The following is a 21,618-nucleotide window of genomic DNA, read 5'->3' on the forward strand; positions in this document are numbered from 1 at the left end:
GACAATGAAGAAGGCTTCTCTGATGCTGTTTGAGAGTGACAAGTCCTGTTTATTCCTATAAGATTATTCCTACTTGAACATTTAGAAAGTACAACTGGTATCGAGAAAAGGACCCGGCAGTACTGAAACTGTGCTGTTGAAAGGGATGGAGATGCAGATACCATCAGTGCAGAGAGAGTAACAACCCCGTCCAGACCAATGACACAGCAGTTGCTTTGGGTCGTATAAATGAACCAAAGAGCTTTAGCTAATGAGGCATCATGTCGAACACATGCAGGAATCCGAGTGTTCCCAGTGTACTGGGTTGAATCAACATTATACAAGAACAAGATTTAAATGAAAACAAGCAGCATTTGGTTTTTCAACATCAAAGCCATTAGCATGCTATGGATAACCAGAAGCTGCTCCCTTGCTTTGACAAAACCAAACAGACAATTAAACACACGCTGCGACGAATCCGAAAACATTTCTCAGTCCACTTCATACTCTTTCAAGGGAGCCTCGGTTAGACTCACAACCTTTAAATCTGCCAAGCTATTTTCGACTAATAGAATCTGAGTGGTAGGTACAAGGAGCAAGGTATGGCCAAAGAGGTAGTTGAACCTAATCGAATGTGACAGCAAGGGGTAGGAGACAAGGGCCAAGGGGAAGAGGAAAAAGTAACAGTCCTGCGTTTTTCTCATTGGTTCATTTATTTGCAGTAGTAATCAGAGATCATAACACCGTCACCTCAGATCTCACTGAGAGCACTTAGCACTCCAGCGCTGATGGCTGGTTTACACAGAGAATAATTGCGTGTGCTCAAGAGGTAAACAGTAGGAAAATGAGAGAGAGAGAGAGAAAGAGAGAGAGAGAGAGAGTGGTCAGGCCCGTACAAATGTAACCCACTGACGGCCAAAATGGCTTGTCAAACACGGCACATGCTTCTCACCAAACGAGAGCTGATTGCGTAATGACAATTTTATTTGTTGGAGCACGAAAACAAAACATGAATTGATTAGATACTTCACACAAGATATTAGATTGATTAGATTGAATATGAATCAGATGGTGCTGCGGCTGCTGCTGTTGTTGTTGCTGCCGACATGTGTCACCACTGACCAAACACACGTCATTGTCATTTTTCAGAACATTATCTCCTTATTACTGGGTCTAAACAACACAACATCCTAATAGAACTTCCAGTTCTTAGGAAAGCATCATTCTCGCTACCTCAGGGCCTGTCTCCATTTTACGTGGCCACTAGACATGCAGGACGGTGAAAGAGCTCACAGCGAAAACCTGCTTAGCATCGAACTCAGGGGGAAACATGCACATTAAAAGCAGAAGAAAAGCCCCCAATAAAAGATTACTAATGCGTAACAGTCCCTGTTCAAAGGGGCTGCTGTGCATTAGTTAAGGACTACTTTTGTTTAGCTCCATGTCACATTAATGCCTTTTCAGTTCTTCCTCTGCCAGCTCATCTGATCTGGATGGAAGTTATATTGGATTAGGGAGGTAGCTGACATCTTATAAGCATTGCCAAATATAGACGGGGTTGAAGGTCAGCTCGGGCTTTGTGTGCCGTGCAATGACATTCTTTTGTACCGATCCAGTAAAACATTTCCAATAACACTTTACATGAAGTTGTTGTCATATCACCATGAGTTTATAATAAAAATCAGTTATTCTGAACCATGAACAATTTAGAATATTGAGTCATTGGCTGTATTTTTTGTTTTTTACAATATTTTATGTCACAATAAATGGTTGTCACGCAGGAAATGGAAATACCACCACACGGCAATACATATATTTTACGAAGCACTGAGACAATGACGACAGATAAAAAATAAAGACATCTGACCAGTACCATCTTCTACCAAGACAACCACACACACATACACACACACATACACACACACACACACAGACACACACACTGATGCTCACACATGCAGAGAATGTGTGCTTCTGTGTATATATAAATATATATATATTTTAATGACTTCAGGCTGACAATGTGCGTGTGTTTTAAACAGGGTCTCCTTTGTATGTCAAACCTCACGTTTTTTAATGGATCTCCTATAAAACTGTTCAGTGATCATGGTATTCAAATCACTGCGATGGTGAAACGCTTCCTCCTCACTGTGTCTGGAAGTGATCCCAAGGAGGGAGGTACACCACATCACACGCCGGGGCTGCATGCTCGCCCTGTTCACAAGGCATGAGGCCTTTCCTGTGGTGGTGTGCGAGCGCTTAAAGGGACTTCATCAGCATGCTTTTGGATGCTGCATGTATTTTGGTGAATCATTTTATAGGAGCTTCCCGGCTCTTTGTGCCCTGGTGGCAGGAGATTTCCCCTGACTTTGACAGTCGTCCAACGCAGGCCACCGTGACATTCAGAGAGAAAGTCACTGACCTTAAAGACTTCTAATTTGCGTTTAGAATCCTTCCATTGTTAGGCATCAAGAGTGCATGAAGTACCAGGCGCAGAGAGGGAGGAGGATTGACACTGGGACCTCTCATGTTTATCATTTGATGTCCACACTCTGATGCTATACATGTTTGGCAAAAGGCCATTGTGAGTCTTCATGCGGTTGGGTATTTATAATGAAATAAAAAAGAGAGAGAGTGAAAGAGGGAACAAAAAAGTCTCTCTTGAGAGAGGGCATAATCGTTTTGAGGACTTCAGTGCAGAACCAAAATAATACACTTCAGGTTTTGATATAACTATTACTGCCTGCGAAGAGGCCTTTGATGTTAATTGAAACCACTGGGTAGCAATCTGCTTTACAGTACTGACAAATAACAGTTTCCTAAGGCTTATCATTGAAGGTTAGAGAACAGGGGGGCACATACTTGCTCCATATGCTCACTCAATACAAATCAAAATCAAAAAGCCCCTCTCAATGAATGCATCATCTGATGCAGAAAATAGTATCGGGTAAAATGTGTGGTGACTAGAATAAAATATGTCTGGCCAGACTGAACAATACCTTTAACAGAACTCATTGATGTTACAGACAACCCCAAACTTTGACATTTTCACTGTTTTTCCCGGCCACTATGAGCGTCACCACAAGCCAGTAATGCAATAATAAAACCTAGGTGGCCCAATATAACATACCAAAGAGGAAACATATCATTAGTCTTGGAGACTATTGGCCTACATGCTATTCCTCAAACCATGTGAAGGTTGTAGACATAAGGCAAGACGAAGATTGGGTTTGGGGGGAAGAGTTGGGGGAGGCGGGTTAAGTGGGCCTGAAGCTCTGTTTCCAATATGGACCATACACAATAGTGTCTGTCTTCCTTTAATGTGCTGCACTATTTTTCTGGCACAGTGCTCTCTTCACCTTTGATTTCTGACCGGCTTTTTTAAAAACGCTCATTATAACACGGGGAAAAAAGAAGCCCTGTCAAATGGTCATCCGGAGCTGATGCAATGCACTATAACAGAAACCATCCCTTTGATAAAATGGAAACAGCACATTGATCAGCAAGGAAGCTTGCATTGTCTGAGTTTTCCTAATCTTTTCTAAGAATTTGCCCCATTTCACACACCCAACATGGAAAGGTGGCACATTTACAATATACAACTCTTGTCCCTCTGGCAAAATTCTGTTTCTTTGTCTCATATTGAAAAACATGATATATGCTAGGCCTAGCCTTAATAATAAGATAAGCTGATGATGAAATGATAAACTGTTGTTACAAGCTGTGCTTATGAAAATATATACATATAATCATATAATACATTTCCTTCCGATTCCGATATAAATACCTTTTATGCCCATGTGTTTGCGTTCTTATATGCATGTGGATTTATTTTGGCCCAGGTACGTTTCAAGCAGATATTTTACTCCTAAAGCACAAAGGGAAGAGAGGAAATGTAGGTTATAAATAGGAATCAAAAGAGACCCTTCTGTTTATTGCAACAGGATGCCAGAGACACTGAAATCTTTGAACGTATGAGAGCTTTGAGCTTTTTACAAGACAGGTGAAAGGAACACGTGTGTTCAATCACTGTAGCCGGCTTGCTTGGGTCAGCTCTACCATAAAAGCAAAGAGATTACAAAGGGAACTAATGAAGACACTGATCAAAGTCTGTAATGGTAATACATAGCAGGTGTTTCAAACCTTGCAAAGCCTTTTACCCCCAGTGGGGCCAGGGCTTATGTCTTTCGCAGGCACGTCTTTTTGTCTTCAGCTGAAATGAATAATGTACAGAGCCGTTTTCAACACAATTCAAAATGTGTTATGAGGTATTCTCCTGACCTTCAGTGAGGGGGTTATTTCAAACATGTGATGCACAAATGCTCCCCACATTATCTTTCACAGTTCGTGGTGTTGGTTGTAAAAGAACATCTTGGTTTTGGACGCCCACCTTTAGCTGTAAAGCACCTGGGCTTAGACAGAGTTGAAAGACGTTTGGCACTATTCATTTTTGGAACCTGTTCAAAGCATGGTTGCTATTTTTACACAAGTTGCAATGTGCTGTTTCTGATTTATCCTCGTTGAGGCTACCACAGAACATGTTCAAAGAACCCCGATCTGCTTTTTCATTGTAAAAAAAAAAAGTCTTAAGCATTAAAAGGCATCAGGTATACAATACCATGTCTTTGGCTAATATTCAAATGCAATAGCCTATTAAAAACTACAGCAGGTAGCCTACCTTGGCTATCAAAATTAGCCAATTAAAACCCAATTATTAGGCTATAAAGTGGTTTGTTCAACTAAAATATAAATATATCGACATGCTGTGATGTATATAGACGTTCTTTTGCCATATTTTATATAAACCAAACATGTATAAATTTAGCTCAGTCACAGGTAGCCTATGCTGGACTCTGTCCTGCAGCTGACTGACAGCTCCACATTTGGCGCGGGCATACATCATTGCATACGAGTTGTACATTTAAAGATTTCCGGTGTGAGTGAAGTACAGACTGACCCTTTTCCTGCAGCTAGGTCGTTGGGAATTGTAGTTTTACTTGGAAGGCTACGTGGAATAGTTTCAAAGATACATTCAGTATATATTTCAAACATGTAAAATATAAATTACAGTTATCATAATCAACATAGCTATCTTGTATTTCAATCGGATAGTGATTGTTCATGTCGAGCGCAAAAACGTCACCGTAAGAAAACTACAAGTCCCAAGACCACTCTTGGTGAAAGCGAGGCTGTGTAAACACTATTCCAGGAACATGAAAAGATCGGATGACAGTGAGAGGGAGAAGAGAAGAAAGGTATCGCTTGTAGTTTTCTCTCAGTTCGCTGAGCATTACATGAAGTTATGCAATTTTTACAAAATGTTTTGAACTTTCCAGACTGGTATTGCATGTCTTATTACGTTGTCTAGAAGGCAGTGTAAGTTACCGTATCCATCACATGGTTGTTTCGCATTGTTACCTCTTTATCCTTTTTTTCTCCTCCTGTATTTCATAGGCTATTGATAAAAACTAATCGGTATGATATGTTTCGACGCAGTAGTTTAATTTTAGATGACAGTGTTGTGTCACTGTCGAATGATTCATTTCAGAGTGTCAGTTCATCTGTAAGTCATCCGGTCTCGTCTGTAAATAGGTTATTATGAGAAATCCGCTATCTCACCTTTCACGTAACACAGCACAGGTATCATTACTGGGCTGGACGAGCAGTCACGATATCTTGAATTCGTCACGCCTCCCGACATTGTAGTGGGATTTTAGTAAGTGTAATGGGTCAGTAGCAGTCACGAAATGCACGACTCATAGCCTACTCAAAAAAAAAAAAACATTAGCAAACTGTAGCATACCGTTGTAGGTCAACTGAGGTCACCCTCTGCTATTGAAACACCAGTTTGTGTGTGGATGTAACAACGTACCAACTTAGTGCAGTTAATGCTAACTGCTTTCTAAAGCCCATGTCTAAAACATCAACATTATCCTACCGGTATTCCACAATGTCTTGTTGTAGGCTAGCAGCATCAGGCCCTACACTGTGCAGTATTTAGTGTCTGTTTCCAGTTATGATAAAGTGTACCCCCCTCCCCTCCACACACACACACACACCAGTGTTAGCCATGTCAACAGTGTTGCTAGTACACTTCTTATGGCAGTTCCTGGGTGAGGTTTGCACACCGCCTAGCACGGGTACCCACTGGCCTTGTTTGGATCATCCCACTTAACCTCTCTCATCCCTGTCAACCCCTCTCCTGATGTGGGTCATGACCACAATGAAGCCTATAAATAAAAGGCACAGTTAGGCTAAACCTACACCTGTTGGCATGGTTAGTGGGCTGACTAACAGAAGCCTCCCCAGTGTGTCAATCACTAGCGTACAGTATCTTTGTACCTGCAGCTCTTTACCCATGGGCCTCTGTTACAACAGCAGTGCTATCAAAGTTTTATTTTCAGATATTAGGCTACATCATCAAACGTGATATTTCTGCCTCGGCTTTTCATTTGTTGAATGCCTTCCTAATCGTTTCAAGATAATGTGGCATTTTGATTAATCACCTCTTAAAATACTTAAGCAAAGAAATTACTTGGTTGAAGGTTTAGAATCATCTTGCATGACAGGGAAGTTGATGATGCTTGTGCCACATGCACATAGGTCTGTGCAGCTCTGCTTTAGGTGCAGTGGTCTGGGAGGTGATGTGTAAGCCTGCTGTCAGATGTGTGGCTTTTGAGTGTGAAAGCAGGACTGACAAGACTGGCAGAGAGATGAATGCTGTGGTTCTGCTGGTGTGCAGAGCCTCTCTCCCTCCCTCTCTCTCACACGCACGCACGCACGCACACACACACACACACACACACATACTGGCTTGGCTGCTGCCTCGCAATGGCACATGTGTTTGGATCATGTCTGACAGCACAGCAACTATGTAGGACGTGGTTCCTCCTGTTTATGAAAGTGGCCATGGCGACCATATGAGCTGCACTGGGGGAACTCATTCCAGCTGGCCCTCGGGCGGGCAGAGCCTAATGATTCCGCTTCCCCTTTCAGACAAATAAAAGGATGCACAAGGGGGATTGTGATGGCAAAATGGCTGGAAAACCGCAGAACAGCCCAATTAGAAGACCCCTGTATTTATCCCAGTGGCTCGTTATAATAATGGCAGGGTCTACTTTATCATAATAAGTAATAACTGGGATATGGCTGTAGTCTTGTCGGCCGAACATGTTTGCAGTTATGCTCAATCATTCGGACGTGTGGTGATGCGTCCTCTTATGTGTCGCTTTAGCAAATGTAAGCTATTTGTCTTTTAAAGCCTGAAAAAATACGTAGACCTGTTTTAGGATTCCCTTTCCCTCGTTTACTGCCATGTGTCGGGCATGTGCGGACTAGGGAAAAAATGTGAAAACGTAAAAAACATTCACAAGATGTCTGTTTTGTGTGCTAATAGGGATAACATTGGCCAGTATTTTGTCTATACCAAAATGGTTCTTAATTGGAAACACATTCAGAAGCCATTTACTTCTGAGTAATGCACAAAAAATGTCTTGATGCTAATGGACTATAAGCCAGTCATGTAGCCCACCTTTTGTGGTGTATTTCTAGTGTATTAGCATAGTCCATAACTTGTTCAGTAGTAGTTTGAATGTAGTGGTTTTGATGGGCCTGGGTTAGTGGTAAACACAGCTAATACAGACTTGGTTATGGGAAAATAAAACCGTTGTAATACACAAGTATTGTTTTTTTTGTCCAGTTCGTTTCCTCTGCTTCACACCACAGATGAATGAACCTCTGTGCTGACATCAAAACCGTTGTCCAGTGATGAAATGAAAGAGATCACAGGATAGAAAAAAAAAACATGAAGGGAATCTATCAGAACGGCTGCATAAGTAATGACCACATAGTGTGAGCAGATGTTTGGAGGTTCTCCCTGTACCCAGGACATCAGTCAGATAGGCCTCATTGGGTTTTTCTGTTTGTGTGTTAGGTAGAGCAAGCTGTTTGGGGTATTTAATTTCTAAACACTCATTAAAATGGTTTGTGTTTCCCTTGGCAATTCTGTTAAATTAACAACTAGCTGGGTAAAAGCTGATTATGTGGCCACACATTCAGACTTGGTTAATCAATTCTCCCTCACACCCTTACCCCTCCACACACACACACACACACACACACACACACACACTAACACACACACACACACACAATGTTACCCAATGAATTAGTGTAAAGGTAACGATTTATGGCGACTAATGCCGACACGCTGTCATGTCGTAGCTGATGTTTTAGCAGGAGGTGGTGTCAATTTCCTCCGAATCAGCAGCCCCACACCTCCAGCCTTTTCTTTCACTCCCGGGTTCCTCGACACATTTCCCACCTCTATTAATGAGCCAATAATTGAGAAATAGTGTCGGTTCCTGGCATAAAACATGCGTAAGGAATACATAAGGGGGAGCAACATACAAGCCACCGCCACGGCAGATTTACATCCAGACGTCCGAGTAAAGAACCGGGAGGGGAAAAGCACAGCATGGAACTCCAGACTTCATCAGACCCCCACCGCCTGGCCAGAGAGAGAGAGAGAGAGAGAGAGAGAGAGAGAAAACGGAACAGGGGCCGGAGAAATACTGCTCTGGCTGATAATGATACCATTACACTAATGGAGCCAGCAAATGAAGGAGAACCCAGACACCCTGCTTTATTACCAGAGGGGACCATTTCCTCACTGCATTCCTAATGGCCTGAGCCCTGGGTATTGATCAGCCCATCAGGCCGCTAATCCGGCCCTGAATTACTTATCGCCGGCCCGGGACGCCCCATGTCGATGTGGCCACCGCCCCGAGTCCCCGGGCCCATGCTACCGCTTGTACCACAGGGGGCAAGGAGAGCGAGAGACCCGGCCTGACCAGCCCCACCCCAGCCCAGCCCAGCCCAGTCCACCCCCAGCTTATGTCCTGCTGATTTAGGGCCGAGATGGGACTGTGTCCAGGAGGTCTTTCTGGATGGGTGGATGGATGGGTTTACTGTAAACACGACAGTTGGGCTCCTATTGTTTTTCTAGCAGATGGGTGTGTGTGTGTGTGTGCGTGTGTGTGTGTGTCCGTGTGTGATGGGAAGGGGGGCTGGGTGAGATGTGTTAAGCAAATGTAAGGCCCTTTCATTTAATTAAGGATGAGGGAATTATCAGGTTCCTCCCTCCCTCTCTTTACGGCACTTGTTGGGCACCAGAGACGAACGCTAAGTAGTCCGACTGATGGGCTCGTTGTTGTGGCTGTCAGCGGTAATTGAGCCGTGCTGTAAATAAGACAAGAGAGCTTCATCTCACTCCGTCTCCAGCGCGTTTACAGCGGCCCCTCGCCCAGCCGCCTGCCGCCTGACTCATTGGCCAAGCCCTGTGCCGTGCTGACCGGTGTGCTAACACACCACTGCTTCAGCTCTGGACACTCTCCTCGTCTGAGGAGGTCAGGTCTGGTCATGCCTCAGTCATGGGCAAAGACTCTGTTCTGAGGAAGACTTCACAGTCAGAGGGGCCCATGTTTTGGTCTAGATACAGTATGTGTAGATTTCTGTGCTCAAGCTGGCTGAATCAGAAAGGTGCATGACTATTTGTTTGGCATGTTATGTTTTGTGTTTTGCTGTGACGACAGGTCAAATGGAGACGAGAAGAATGACTTTTATAGGTACACACAACATGGTGTAGGCATTCCTTATGTATGTCTTATGCATGTGATTGGTACCAGTAAGAGAATGATAGATTAAAGGGCAGAAGTAAGTGAAACACACACACACATACACACACACACACACACACGAGTAAAAGAGACCAAGAACGGCCATCCACGTAGAAAACCCACCATTGTGTGTGTAGTGTGTAGTCTGTCTCTCACTAGTGAGGTCTCCAGCTCCGGTGTGAGTGAAACGTGGGCTGTAACTCTCCGCCAAATGAATGTTTAATTGACGTAGTAGATGGGACGCAGTTAAGAGGGCAGGGCGCCATCATATCCCTGGCCCCTGCTGCGCCCTCGGCCATCCAATTCACCCCACACCCCCTTCCCGGCATACCTGACCATACCATCACATGACCTCTGCCCTCGGCCAATCAAAGAGTTTACCTTAAGGGAAGCATTTGTCCCCCTCTCTCCCTCCCCACCGCATACACCCATCACCTCATCTCCCTGTGGTCACAACCATAAAGATGAATATAGATACCCCCCCCACTGCCACATTCACATCCTGAGCAAGGGGAGGCTGTGGCAGGGAAACTAGGTATTGATCTGGATATTTAGTCATTTCTCTCAGCGTCGCCATCAATATTGTGCAAGCGTCGGCGCGTGCCGTGCTTGACCCCAGTGCCGGCCCTATGTTTTCTGCTCCCATCGGAGTTCGGTGATATACTATTCGGAAAACCAAATCAATGAATGCATATGAAGAGTGTGTGTGTGTGTGTGTGTGTGTGTGTGTGTGTGTGTGTGTGTGTTTGTGTGTTTGTGTGATTTTTTTCTGGTAATATAGCTCGACCCCCTGAGGCCCCTGGTGCAGCATTGATCGGATGTGGGGACAGGCTTTGATTAGTCTGTTGTGAGGATTTCCATCCTCTGTCATCTGCTCACAAAACCGTACATGCTGAGAACTCTGCTCTGCACGTGTGTGTCAATGTGTGTGTGTGTGTGTGTGGGTGTGTGTGTATGTGTGTAGCAGTGTATGTATGCATAGTTGTGTAATGCCCGTCTGAAATATGTCTAATCTCATTGGCAAAATAACCCGTAATTTAGTCTTAATTAATTTACGTAATGTTTTGTGTGCGGCTTTTATACTCCGGCATTTATTTACTGAGGGTCCAACTGTTGCATGAGAGTTGGGCAGCCTAGTCAGGCACGAGGAGAGAGAGCACTTGTGCTGCGCTTCTGTTAGACAGGTTTCCCATGCCAGAGTGGCGAAGGGGTACTGCAGGCCCATGTAAAGAGCCGACCGCTCTTGTGTTCACCCCTGTTTTATGGCACCCCGCATTTAATGTATGGCTTTTTAGGGCCGCTCCATGTCGGCGTTTCGTTTGCATCTGTAAGGATATCAACTTTTATGGCTCCTGCAGTCTGATCTCAGGTCAGGCTCCTACCGCTGTGTGTGTGTGTGTGTGTGTGCGAGTGTGTGAGGGCCTGGTTCCCATGTCCGTGCTGCACTCGCTCGTGAAAGCATCTGCTATCTGTCCACAGTGCTGCTCTCGGAAACCAAAACGTTGTTGAGGGATGGGTGGGGGCATGAGAAGCTGTGTGTGTGTGTGTGTGTGTGTGTAGTAGGTTGATTGGAGTTTTGGGCATTTCGTCAGTGGATTCCAAGCTGAGCTGATTAGGGTGTTTTTGTGTCATATGTTTTGTATAAAGCCTGATGGGGCACTTTGCGTGTGGACTTTTTTTTTCTCTTCTTGTGCTGATAATGTTTTTTTGGCAACCCATCATTTCCAGTTCTCTGGTGTTTGTGTGTGTGTATGTGTGTGTGTCTGTGTGCATGTGAGGTGTGTGTGTGTGTGTGTGTGTGTGTGTGTGAGGAGGACTTTCACTGATGTCAGCTTATTCATGAACACACAGGAAGCACCCCCCCCTCCCACCACCACTCCTCCCTCCCTCACCCCCTGCATGACATGGATCATCTTAAGCGGCCGAGCAGATCGCCTGTCACAGGCTGTGAGTTAGCAGTGTGAGTGACCCGCTCCCTCTGAGTTCATCTGTCAGCCGATGGCCTATGGCCGGTGATATACATGGAATAATCAATCCAATCAATAGGGCTGCGGTGTGGCGGCATAGTGGGGTCCTGAATAAACATGGGACTGACCCGCTCGCCCTCCGACAGGCCGGCGCAGTGTGCTGGGCAGCCCCGCGTTACACAGCGCCTCAGGGGGATTCATTAGCCTCTCCAGGCTAAGATCCCAGGCAGGTCATTAGTCCCTCTTTTGAATGTGTTTTGTTTGGTGTAGTCTGCTAGTCTGCCCCCTCTCTCTTCCTCTCTCTGATACTCTCTCTCTCTCTCTCTATCTCTTTCTCTCTTTCTTTCTGTCCTCTGTAGTGTGTACAGTCCCTTTGGTTTCTTCGGGGAATAATAGGATGGAATTGTCCTCAGCGCTCTGTGTCTTTGGGGGCCTCCTCATTAGTTTGATGGACTAACTGCTGACAGTCCTCAGTCTGTTAGCAAGACAGTCTCTGTGTTTGCCCAGGTTGATCACATTCAAATCAAACGTCACTGTTGCATGACAAAAGAAGACTGGCTTTACCCACTATTAGTCAGATCTGGAGCCACTCACCGCTGCAGTTGTTTTTGAAGGTGTTGAGACAGGATATGAGAACATTCAGCTCAGTGTAAGTGGTGGTAACAGAAGCATTCATGACAGACTATTAGAGAATTGAGTTCACCACATTTGCACACTTTTGGCTAGCAAAAGACGTGCTAAAACCACGCTAACCGTACAAAAACAAAAGTAGCCTGGAAGAGGAAATCAGGTGAAAAAAAAAAGCATTTGTGGCCAGGTGTTTAATGTGTAATGGTACGTGGAAACATTTATTGGGTTTTTCTCTGCTTCCAGGAGGGACTCGTTCCAGCAGCGAGGTCTTTTTTTTATTTTTCCCCCCCTCTCCCACCGTTTTTTTTCTTTTACCACCTGTGCTATTCATCGACGAGCTCGCACAGTTTCACTGCTGTTTATTTGTGAACTTATTTTCTTTTGTAATGGCTCACCTTTCCTGTAAAAGAGGGGAAACTGCCTTGTGTTGAGCCAGGGCCCAACATCTGGCTTTCATTGAAGGTCCAAAGCCCTCGGTCACAAAAAAGCTGCAGGGGGCCATTTTCACAAGCGCCAGTAAATGGTACCTGTTAATTTGTACATCATAAGCTAATTCTATAAATAACTGCCATGGAAGTGTGTCTGTGTGTGCGAGTGTGTGTCTCTCTGTGTCTGTGTGTGTGAGCATGTCTGTCTGTGTGTGTGTGTAAGTACCTGGCTTGTACATCCGTGCCCGCTGCAGACTGAGCCGGGTGCCCACATCGCTGGAAGCAGCCCTGGCACCAGGTGCCAGCTGGAGGCCTTGTTCCCACACAGCCCCGTGCCAACCTGGAGGAAAAGCCCTGGATGGCATCCTGCACCTGAGCTGGGACGAGCAGAGCAGCCGCGGAAAAAAAGCTCCACGCCGCCGCCAGAACACCCCCCTCCCCGCCCCTCCACCCACCTCTTCTCTTTTATCATCTCTCCATCACTCATTTTGATTGATGTCAATGGAAATTACAGCCGATGAGAAATTCAAATGGACGGTCAGACTTTGGCTGTATGATTTCACACCGCCGCTCTGGTTTCTGAGTGCTGTGTTTTTTGGGGCCGAAGCCGGGGCCTCTGTGGTCGAGCAGGAGCGATTTTCCTTTGTGTCAAGTACCCGGTCTCTCATGCATTTCCTTTTAGCATTTAAATTTTTCTGCTTTGTGGTGGTGGTGGTTTTTGGTTATGCTCATGAGCTTTAACTGGGCTTTTTTGCATATGCAATGTCTGCTGTTGGCACCAGGCACATCCGACAGTTTGACTGGCATGCTGTCAGCCAGCATCGGAGCAGCGTAGCGCCGCAAAAAAAGAGGGCTGCTGTTTTTTGGGGGGCACTGAGATAGGAGGTGTGTGTGTGTGTGTGTGTGTGTGTGTGTGTGTGTGTGTGTGTGTGGTGTGAGCCCGGCATGTTCTCCTGAGCGAGCAGTGGTGCATGACAGTTGCCTTTCATTGCTGTCTCCTCTGCTCTTAACCTCTGACCAGCCCCGGTCTCTCTCTCTCTCTCTCTCCCTCCCCCCCCTTGCCCGCTCAGCGCGGCTGTGAATGACGGGCAGTGGGGTGGAGGCGTGCTTGTCATGATCCCACTGTCAGGGGCAGCCCGCCAACCGCCCTCAACCCCTCTTTGTTCAACAGTCCGTTATGCCATCTACCGCCGCTGTCAACCACATGATCAAACGTGCATAAAGAAGGAACTCGCTTTTCCTCATCTCTCTCTCTCTCTCTCTCCCCCCATCATAGATCTCCTCCTCCCCTCCCCTTCTCTCTGTCCCTCCTTCCCCTCCTCCGTGTGTCTGTCTCCTGCTCTGTTTATTCAGATGAGCTCGGCTGGGAGGGCAGTGGGTCAGATCCGGTTGCCACGGTGAGAAAGGAGCTCTGGAGATTGAAACGGAGAGAGTCAAACGCGCATGCTGGCTCCGCAGTGTGTGTGTGTGTGTGTGTGTGTGTGTGTGTGTGTGTGTGTGTGTGTGTTTCCTGTGGGCGTGAGGACAAGATGAGACGAGGGGGCCAAAAAGACGGGTCGCAGGAGCAGTCCCATCATGCTTTGCTCTGGGATGGGAGGCGGGCGTGTCAGGCCTGTCTGCTGGAACCTGCCGGGACTGAAGGGGGTGGGGTGGGTGGGGTGGGGTCAGCTGTCAGCCCCTGTGTCGATGGTGGCCTGCTCCTGTAATGTAGGGGCGACCAGAGGGCAGTCACTGTCATTTGTAGCAGGACTGTTGAAACGGAGAGAGTCAAACGCGCATGCTGGCTCCAGAGTGTGTGTGTGTGTGTGTGTGTGTGTGTTTGTGTTGTGTGTGTGTGTGTGTGTGTGTGTGTGTGTGTTTTAAGAAGTGACATGGAAGTCAAACTCCCTCGCCAAAACACCAGTGGACTTTCTGCAACCTTCTGCATTGCCTCAAAACTTTTCGGTAATTAATGTGTTTTATAAATTAATTTTGGTGCCTTTTGTTTATTTTGTGTATTGTCAACATATTTGATGATTTTTTTTCTTTTTCTTGGCCACTGTGGTGTTTTTGTTGTATTGTTATTTCAGTCAAAGCCATTCTCTCATTTCCATACACACTAAGCATCCACACAGCTGCGTCGGAAAGTTCTAGATATCTCCCATGCGGTTATCAAAGCACCATGTGACATAATAATCCCGCTAACAGCACCCAACACCTCCCCCTCAAGACTGGCCCCATTTTAAAGGCATTGTCACGCCACTGGATGGCATGCTGCTGTCCTAACGCGGGCAAAACCGGTTGTCTTCACACATGCGTGTACACACACACACACACACACACACACAGACACACGCACACACACAGAAGCGGGGTGCTGACAGGCGTGCGTGTCGCCGCTGAGTGACGGCGCGGACGGATTGCGCTAATCTAAGCGAGCGTGGTGGCGGCGCTGGCTGCCACGCCGTCCCCTAACTCTTGAGGAACAGACAGCTACTGTCGAGTTATCGCTGTTTGTAAGTCCCTCCACTGTGCTGCCGGATGACAATGGGGATTACTGCCAAGGTTCTTTAAACTATTTATTTTTTTATTATTTTGGAAGTGGGAGGGTGGATAGTGTGGAGTGGTTTTTGGGGTGGGGTGGGGGTAATGGGGGTGGCGTCTTATCTGTGTCTACAGCATGCCTCCTCAGCCACGTTTTCTTGACTGTCAATTAAAGAGGGGATCATTAACTTCAAGGGTATAAATGTTCTAACACTGGTATTACGATGGGAAGCTAAGTCGGTGACAGATGTTCTAAGTTTAATTCTCGACTTGTTTTTTTTTTTTTGTCCTTTAATTAATTTATGTATCATCTTTTTCTCGACCCCCTCTCCTCCCCTCCCCACCAGTCTTCCATTCACGATAATCTCGGTTGCCATGGTACTAGCAAAAAGAAGATTCCCGCCTGTCACTCTAGTCTCTTCTTTCGGAGGTTCAATCGGCTAATGTATTCAATATCAACATAAGTGAAAGGTAAACAGGATCTAATTGAGCGTGTGTTTCTTGCCGAGCTCTCGCCACTGTCTTGTTTGTTAGCCTGAAGGATTTTGACAGTGTGGATGGAAACAGGCACACAACAGCGAGCATCTCCTCTGATTCCCTGCTTGAAAGAAGACCTGCACTACTTTACAAACAAAAAAAAAAGAAAGGCATGTTTTTAAATAAAGGAAACCTTATGTCTCTTCAAAGTTCTTTTTTTTCCCCTCTGCGGCTTCAAAAATAGAGTAAACTGCCGTACTCTTGATATTTTGCACCGTGATATTTGATTGCCAGTCTGTGCAGTGAAGGTGCAGGGGAGAGGGGCCTGTCTGGCCCAGTGAAATGGTGCTCTGTGTGTGTGTGGGTCTCTGTGTGCGCACGTGTCTGTTTGAAAGATATCAGAGGCCTTGAGCTCTCTGTTTTGGGAAAGCGGTGTGCATGGGCAGCTAATAGAGTGAGTGAAAGAGAGAGAGGGAGAGAGAGAGGGAGAGAGAGAGGGAGAGAGAGACTGCTGATGGGCAAACTCCTTCCATCTCCGCCTCCTCATCGCCATGACAGCTCCCTTCCCTTTGTTCTCTCCCTCCCTCCCTTCCTCTCTCGTTCTTTCCCTCCCTTTCTTCCCACTCTCCTCCGCGGACCGCTCTCTACCGGGGATTCGTGACAAGTTTTTGTGGGATGATCAAACGCGGCGGTGGCACCTGATTAGGGTGTAGCGTGTGTTTACAGATCGTTAAGCCCGGACCCCCCTCCCGACAACAGAGGGGAGGCGGCACACCCTCCTAACCCCCCCCCCCCCCCACATCACCCCAACTAATTAAATTTGCACCTGGGATACCAGCTGTGACGGCCTCGAGAGGACTGATATTTATTTATGTCATTCCATACATACTTACGGTGACATTTATGGGAGCTGACCGTTGCCAGGGCGTCAAACCTTTGTGTGTGTGTACCCCCCATTATTATGGGAGTTGCCATGGTTATGAGAGGGAAAACAAACCCTGGCCTGTGATGTCTGGGTCGGGGCAGAGGTGTGTTGACTCGCGCCTGTCGTGTGTTCGGATGAGCCCGAGACGAGCAGGGGTCATCGAGGTGGACTCTCAGGTGTGAACTCGACTGCTCATCCCAAAGCTATTTCATCCCTCGTGACCGGTGTTACTGTGTTAGACAAACATATTTTAGCTTGACATTTTTTGGGCTATTTTATGTCCAAAGTGTTGCTGCTGGTTTAGGTCTGTAGGCATAGCGGGCGGGTGGGTTTTATTTGTAGTGTCTGTGCAGATTCCTGGTGGTTAATTTATGATATGTTGCTTTAGGTTACAGTAGCTGTCATTTGGCTCCTTTAATGATCAATCATCAGCTGTGTGTATTATTCATTGGTGGAGTATTATTATTAATCTCTGTGTGTGTGTGTATGTGTGTGTGTGTGTGTGTGTGCGTGCTGAGCTGTTTACCGCTCCTAGTGAGGTATGTTAGTGAGGCATGCTGTTTGCAGCATGTGGTCTGTCCTCGTGTGTGTGTGTGTGTGTGTGGTGTGTGTGTGTGTGTGTGTGTGTGTGTGTGTTGTGTGTGTGTGTGTGTGTGTGTGTGTGTGTGTGTGTGTGTGTGTGTGTGTGTGTGTGTGTGTGTGTGTGTAGTGCGTTGGGTGTAACCTCGGTGAGTGGGACATCACTCACCCTGCAGTATGCCACGGTGCTGTAATTTGTGGATCACTCCTCTCACCCTGCTGGTTCCCAACAGCAACCCCCACCCCCACCACCACCACCACACGCCCAAGTTTCAAATTGACCGGGCCCGACCGCTGGTCATGCTGTATTACATAGGTTAGATGAAGTAATTATTTCTAGGCCACTGACTACAAGCAAGATTAATAGTTTTTGAAGCGGTCGTAATGGAGGCCTGACCCGGCGTGACATAAGCATTATTTCAGGCTCACCTCTGGGGCACAGCCAGCCCTGATTTACACCTCCGGCTCAGAGGAGGAAGAATGGAGGAAGACGGGTGGAGAGGTGGAGGGTAGCTCGTGCTCTCTCTCTCCCTCTCTCCCTCTCTCTCTCTCTCTCTCTCTCTCTCTCTCTCCTCTCCCTCCCTCTCTCTCTCTCTCAGACCCATCTTCATCTCCATCAGAAAACAACAACATAAAAGAGAGAGATGAACGAGAGAAAGAAAGAGAAGGAGGGAGGAAGAGAGAGAGAGGGATTCTTTTCTTCATTTGTCTGTGTTGCTCTTTTAATCGAGTGTCAGGGGGTGCTGTAGGCCCCCTTCAGAAGGGGCCTGTGCTGGTTGTTTTCTTCAGGTTACTCCGGTGAACCTGTATTGGGCTTGTAGCCCTCCATTCTTCAGGAGTGAAAGGGCCTGCTTTGACATGGCGGAGCTGCTGAACCGTGCTAAACCGTGAAACCCATCCCACCTTCCATTTCCACATCTCTCCTTCAGTGCTCACACTTCCTTAGTTTGTTGTTGTTGTCTTTGTTGATGTTGTTGTTTGTTCCATCCCTCAGAAAGTTGTAGTCTCACACACCCACACCCACACCCACACCCACACCCACACACACACACACACACACACACGTTGTGTTTGACTGCTTGGAGACGTGCATGCTGAAGGAGGCATGGTGGGCAGGAAGGGTGGGTGACCCCTTCTAACCCACTGGTAGACCTTGGCTTGGCTCATATCGAGTCGACTCGGTTTGGCTCTGGCTCCCAGACAGGCCAGCTGAGAGCCAGGGCCCTGGCAGGACGCTGATGGACTAGGACTGGTCCAAGGGCTATCGCTGTCGCCTATGGGCCCTGCTCTCTTGCTTCTGTTTCTCTTGGACACTCTTCATCCATCTCACTGTCTCCACACCCTCTCTCTCTCTCTCTCTCTCTCTCTCTCTCTCTCTCTCTCTCCTCCACACCACAGATTATAAAACCACATGAACTGGGAAGCTGTCACTAGGTGGCACTTGGACATCATAATATTGGATATCTATCCTGTCTCTCTCTCCCTCCCTCCCTCCCTTTCTCTCCCCTCTACTTCTTTCCATTTCCCTCTCTCTCTTTTTTTCTCTCTCTCCCTCTCTCCCCTCCCTCTTCCTATGGGGCTGAGTACACAGTAGATGTCAGGGTGTTGTATTTTATAGGGAAGTGGCTCAGTGTAATACACTCACCTCCGGTCCACCCCCCTACGCCACCACCCCCCCACCCCCCCCACCAGCTGTTAAACGCCCCCGAGCGCGACCTCGGACGGCTCCGCCCTGTTAAGCTCTCTGATTGGGTGTAATAATTAGCGGAATTGAACAGTAACCACAGCGATTCTGCCGTACAGCCCCGCACCCCCGCCTCTCCTTCCTCTCCTTCCTCTTCCTCCAACTCCTGCGCTCGTCACCGCCACCAGAACGCTGGCCGCGCGTGGTACGTGACCCAATCGGCGTTCCGATCCCTCCGCTCTCTCCCCCAAACAGGTTTCTTGGTCGCCGTCCCAGTGTGCATTGCAGCGATGCGGCCAGAATGTTTTCTCGCCGGCTTCACATTAACCTCCCCCTCTTCTCCTCTCGGAGAGTGTGTGTGTGTGTGTGTGTGTGTGTGTGTGTGTGTGTGTGTGTGTGTGTGTGTGTGCGCGCGGGCGGGCTGTGCAGTCAAGTTGCCGTGCCGCCACCAATTCCATTTTCAAATGGGTAGGTGTGCGAAACCTCGGCAGTGTTAATCTGTCACCGCTCAGGCTACTGGGAGGCAGAAAAAAAGACACGCAAAGAGGATTAAGTTATTCAATTCCTGGTAGAATATTTCTCTTTTGTTCGGAATGACTGAAAGAAAAATAAATAAAGTAGAAAAGGGTGGTTGGTTGTGGGGGTGTGTGTGTGTGTGTGTGTGTGTGTGTGTGTGTGTGTGTGTGTGTAGGGAGGGGGGGGGGCAGAGAAGAGAAGCAGATTCCTTCTGCTATGGGGTTTTTTTTTTTGGGGATGGGTGGATTTGCCTAATGCCATTTAGGACAAGCTCTGGGTTCCTGGAATTGGGACGGAAATCATATAAACATCCACAAACGATCTCTGACCGGCAGTCTGGGTCTTAGATTAGGAAGATGAGACAGAAGCACCATGTTGTTGGAAAGGAATTGTGAAAGCTCTTCACCTATTGATCCTGTCTGCCTTGTTTTGAACAAATATACTTAATACCACACATCCATAGTAATCAAATTCATTATCTGACACATACTGCAAATATACATTTGATGTAGCAGCTATATGCTATTTAGTGTAGTTCTCCAAGCCTTCTTAGGAAGTCTTAACAGGCAGAGAGTGCCGACCGGTCTGTTGTGGACACTCTCTATGGAAAAGTAAAGATGTATTGTAGGCCATGTAACAGTACTCCTTCATTGGAAGTACACGCACATACACTTTTTGAACAGTATTCCTCAGAGAGTGTGTGTGTGTGTGTGTGTGTGTGTGTGTGTGTGTGTGTGTGAGAGAGAGAGAGAGAGTGAAAGAGGGGTAGCATTCACAGCAAAACAAATAAATAAATCAGAAGTGCTGTACAGCAGATATGTCCACTTGCCGAACTGTTATTAAATTGCTTGTTGTCAACGATTTTTTCTTTTCCTGAAACCACCACCCTACCTCCCCCTTCTCCATTTGTGAAAACAAAACGGCCAGGTACGTCGGCCAGGTACCTCCGCATCCACCTCCACCATTCAACCCACCTCCACCTCCACCTCCACCTCCACCTCCACCTCCACCTCCCCTCCATCCCTCCATTGCCACGGTCAGCTGGGTGGCCTTAAGAGCGTGACCGCTTCTGGAGCTGGAATTTAACACTCGGCCTGCATATTGATCTGCCCCGTGCTGCCCCGGTGGGGGGGTGGAGCTGGAGCCAGGGGTGAATGGGAGCTCGGGAGGTGGTGGTGGAGGAAGAGGAGCAGGACGAGGAGGAGGAGGAGGTGGTGGTGGTGGTTGTTATGTTGGACCAGGGAGTGCCAGTCCTCACCCCCCACCTCCCCTCCACCCCCTCTTCTCTCCCCCCCATCCCCACTGGCCCGGGGTCTGTCCTTGACACCACCCGTGGGGCCGGCCTGGAGGACGCCCGTGCTTCCTGCCCTAGCTGGCTGGGCTGCGGTGCACTGTGCTGGGCAGAGCAGTGGGCTGGACCTGCACTGGCCTGGGACTAGGGCCAGGGCTGACGTTGGCCTCCCTGTGGACAGCCTGCACTTTGCACGGTGATATTGATTTTTTTTTTTGTGATGGTGGAGGGCGTGCGCGTGTGCGCGCGCGTGTGTGTGTGTGTGTGTGTGTAGAGAGGGCAGCAGTGTCGTGGCTACTAACTGGGGGTAGCTCTCAGGAGGTAGTGACTTCTCCTTGACTGCGCCCCAGGACGCTGGGAACCGCCACACACACACACACACACACACCTTACCCTTGCACCCCTGCCTCTCACCTCCACCAAAAAACTGCTAATCACAGTCTTTCAATCAACACCCCCCTCTCACTCTCCATCCCTCTCTCCCTCTCCATCTCTCACTCTCTCCATCTCTCACACTTTCACAACAAATCGGCCGGTGTCCGGATGCCTCAGGGACGCCGTGTCAGTGTTAAAACACTTTATTCCAAGCGTAAAATGGCTGACCTCATAAAAACAAGCCAGGCTCTCACGTTGTAATTTGAAGGTGAAAACTAAAAAGCCCCCTTCTCTTTATCGACATAATCCTAATGGAAATGTTATAGCGCACTCAAAAGAAAATAACAATTAAAGCAGGAAGGGAGAAGTCTCGCACCCCATGCGATCTTTATTTATTAATTTACTCGGAAAGGTGAAAAACCGACGTGCCGTTATGTTTTTTTCTGGGAGCCATTTTGACTTTGGCCTTTCTTCTCTCCCCCTCGCGTCTCTCAGTGGAGCTGACATGCTAAAGGTCACGGAAACATCTTTTCCTCCTTTGAGGTGTGGATGAGTGTGAAATAGATG

The 21,618-nt window shown here is 47.4% G+C and overlaps 1 protein-coding gene across 1 annotated transcript in view; it reads left to right on the forward strand.

The window, feature by feature from the left end:
* Positions 1 to 2,105: 2,105 nt before the first annotated feature.
* The window catches only part of fto (FTO alpha-ketoglutarate dependent dioxygenase), a 140,897-nt gene continuing 121,384 nt past the window's right edge, over positions 2,106 to 21,618 (forward strand). Inside the window, exons 1-2 of the mRNA XM_048263670.1 lie at positions 2,106 to 2,157; positions 5,092 to 5,234. Coding sequence (XP_048119627.1) covers positions 2,106 to 2,157; positions 5,092 to 5,234 — 195 coding nt within the window. The remainder of the gene's footprint in view (positions 2,158 to 5,091; positions 5,235 to 21,618) is intronic.

Source organism: Alosa alosa, chromosome 14, assembly GCF_017589495.1.
Source record: "Alosa alosa isolate M-15738 ecotype Scorff River chromosome 14, AALO_Geno_1.1, whole genome shotgun sequence".
In the NCBI taxonomy this organism is placed as follows: domain Eukaryota; kingdom Metazoa; phylum Chordata; class Actinopteri; order Clupeiformes; family Clupeidae; genus Alosa; species Alosa alosa.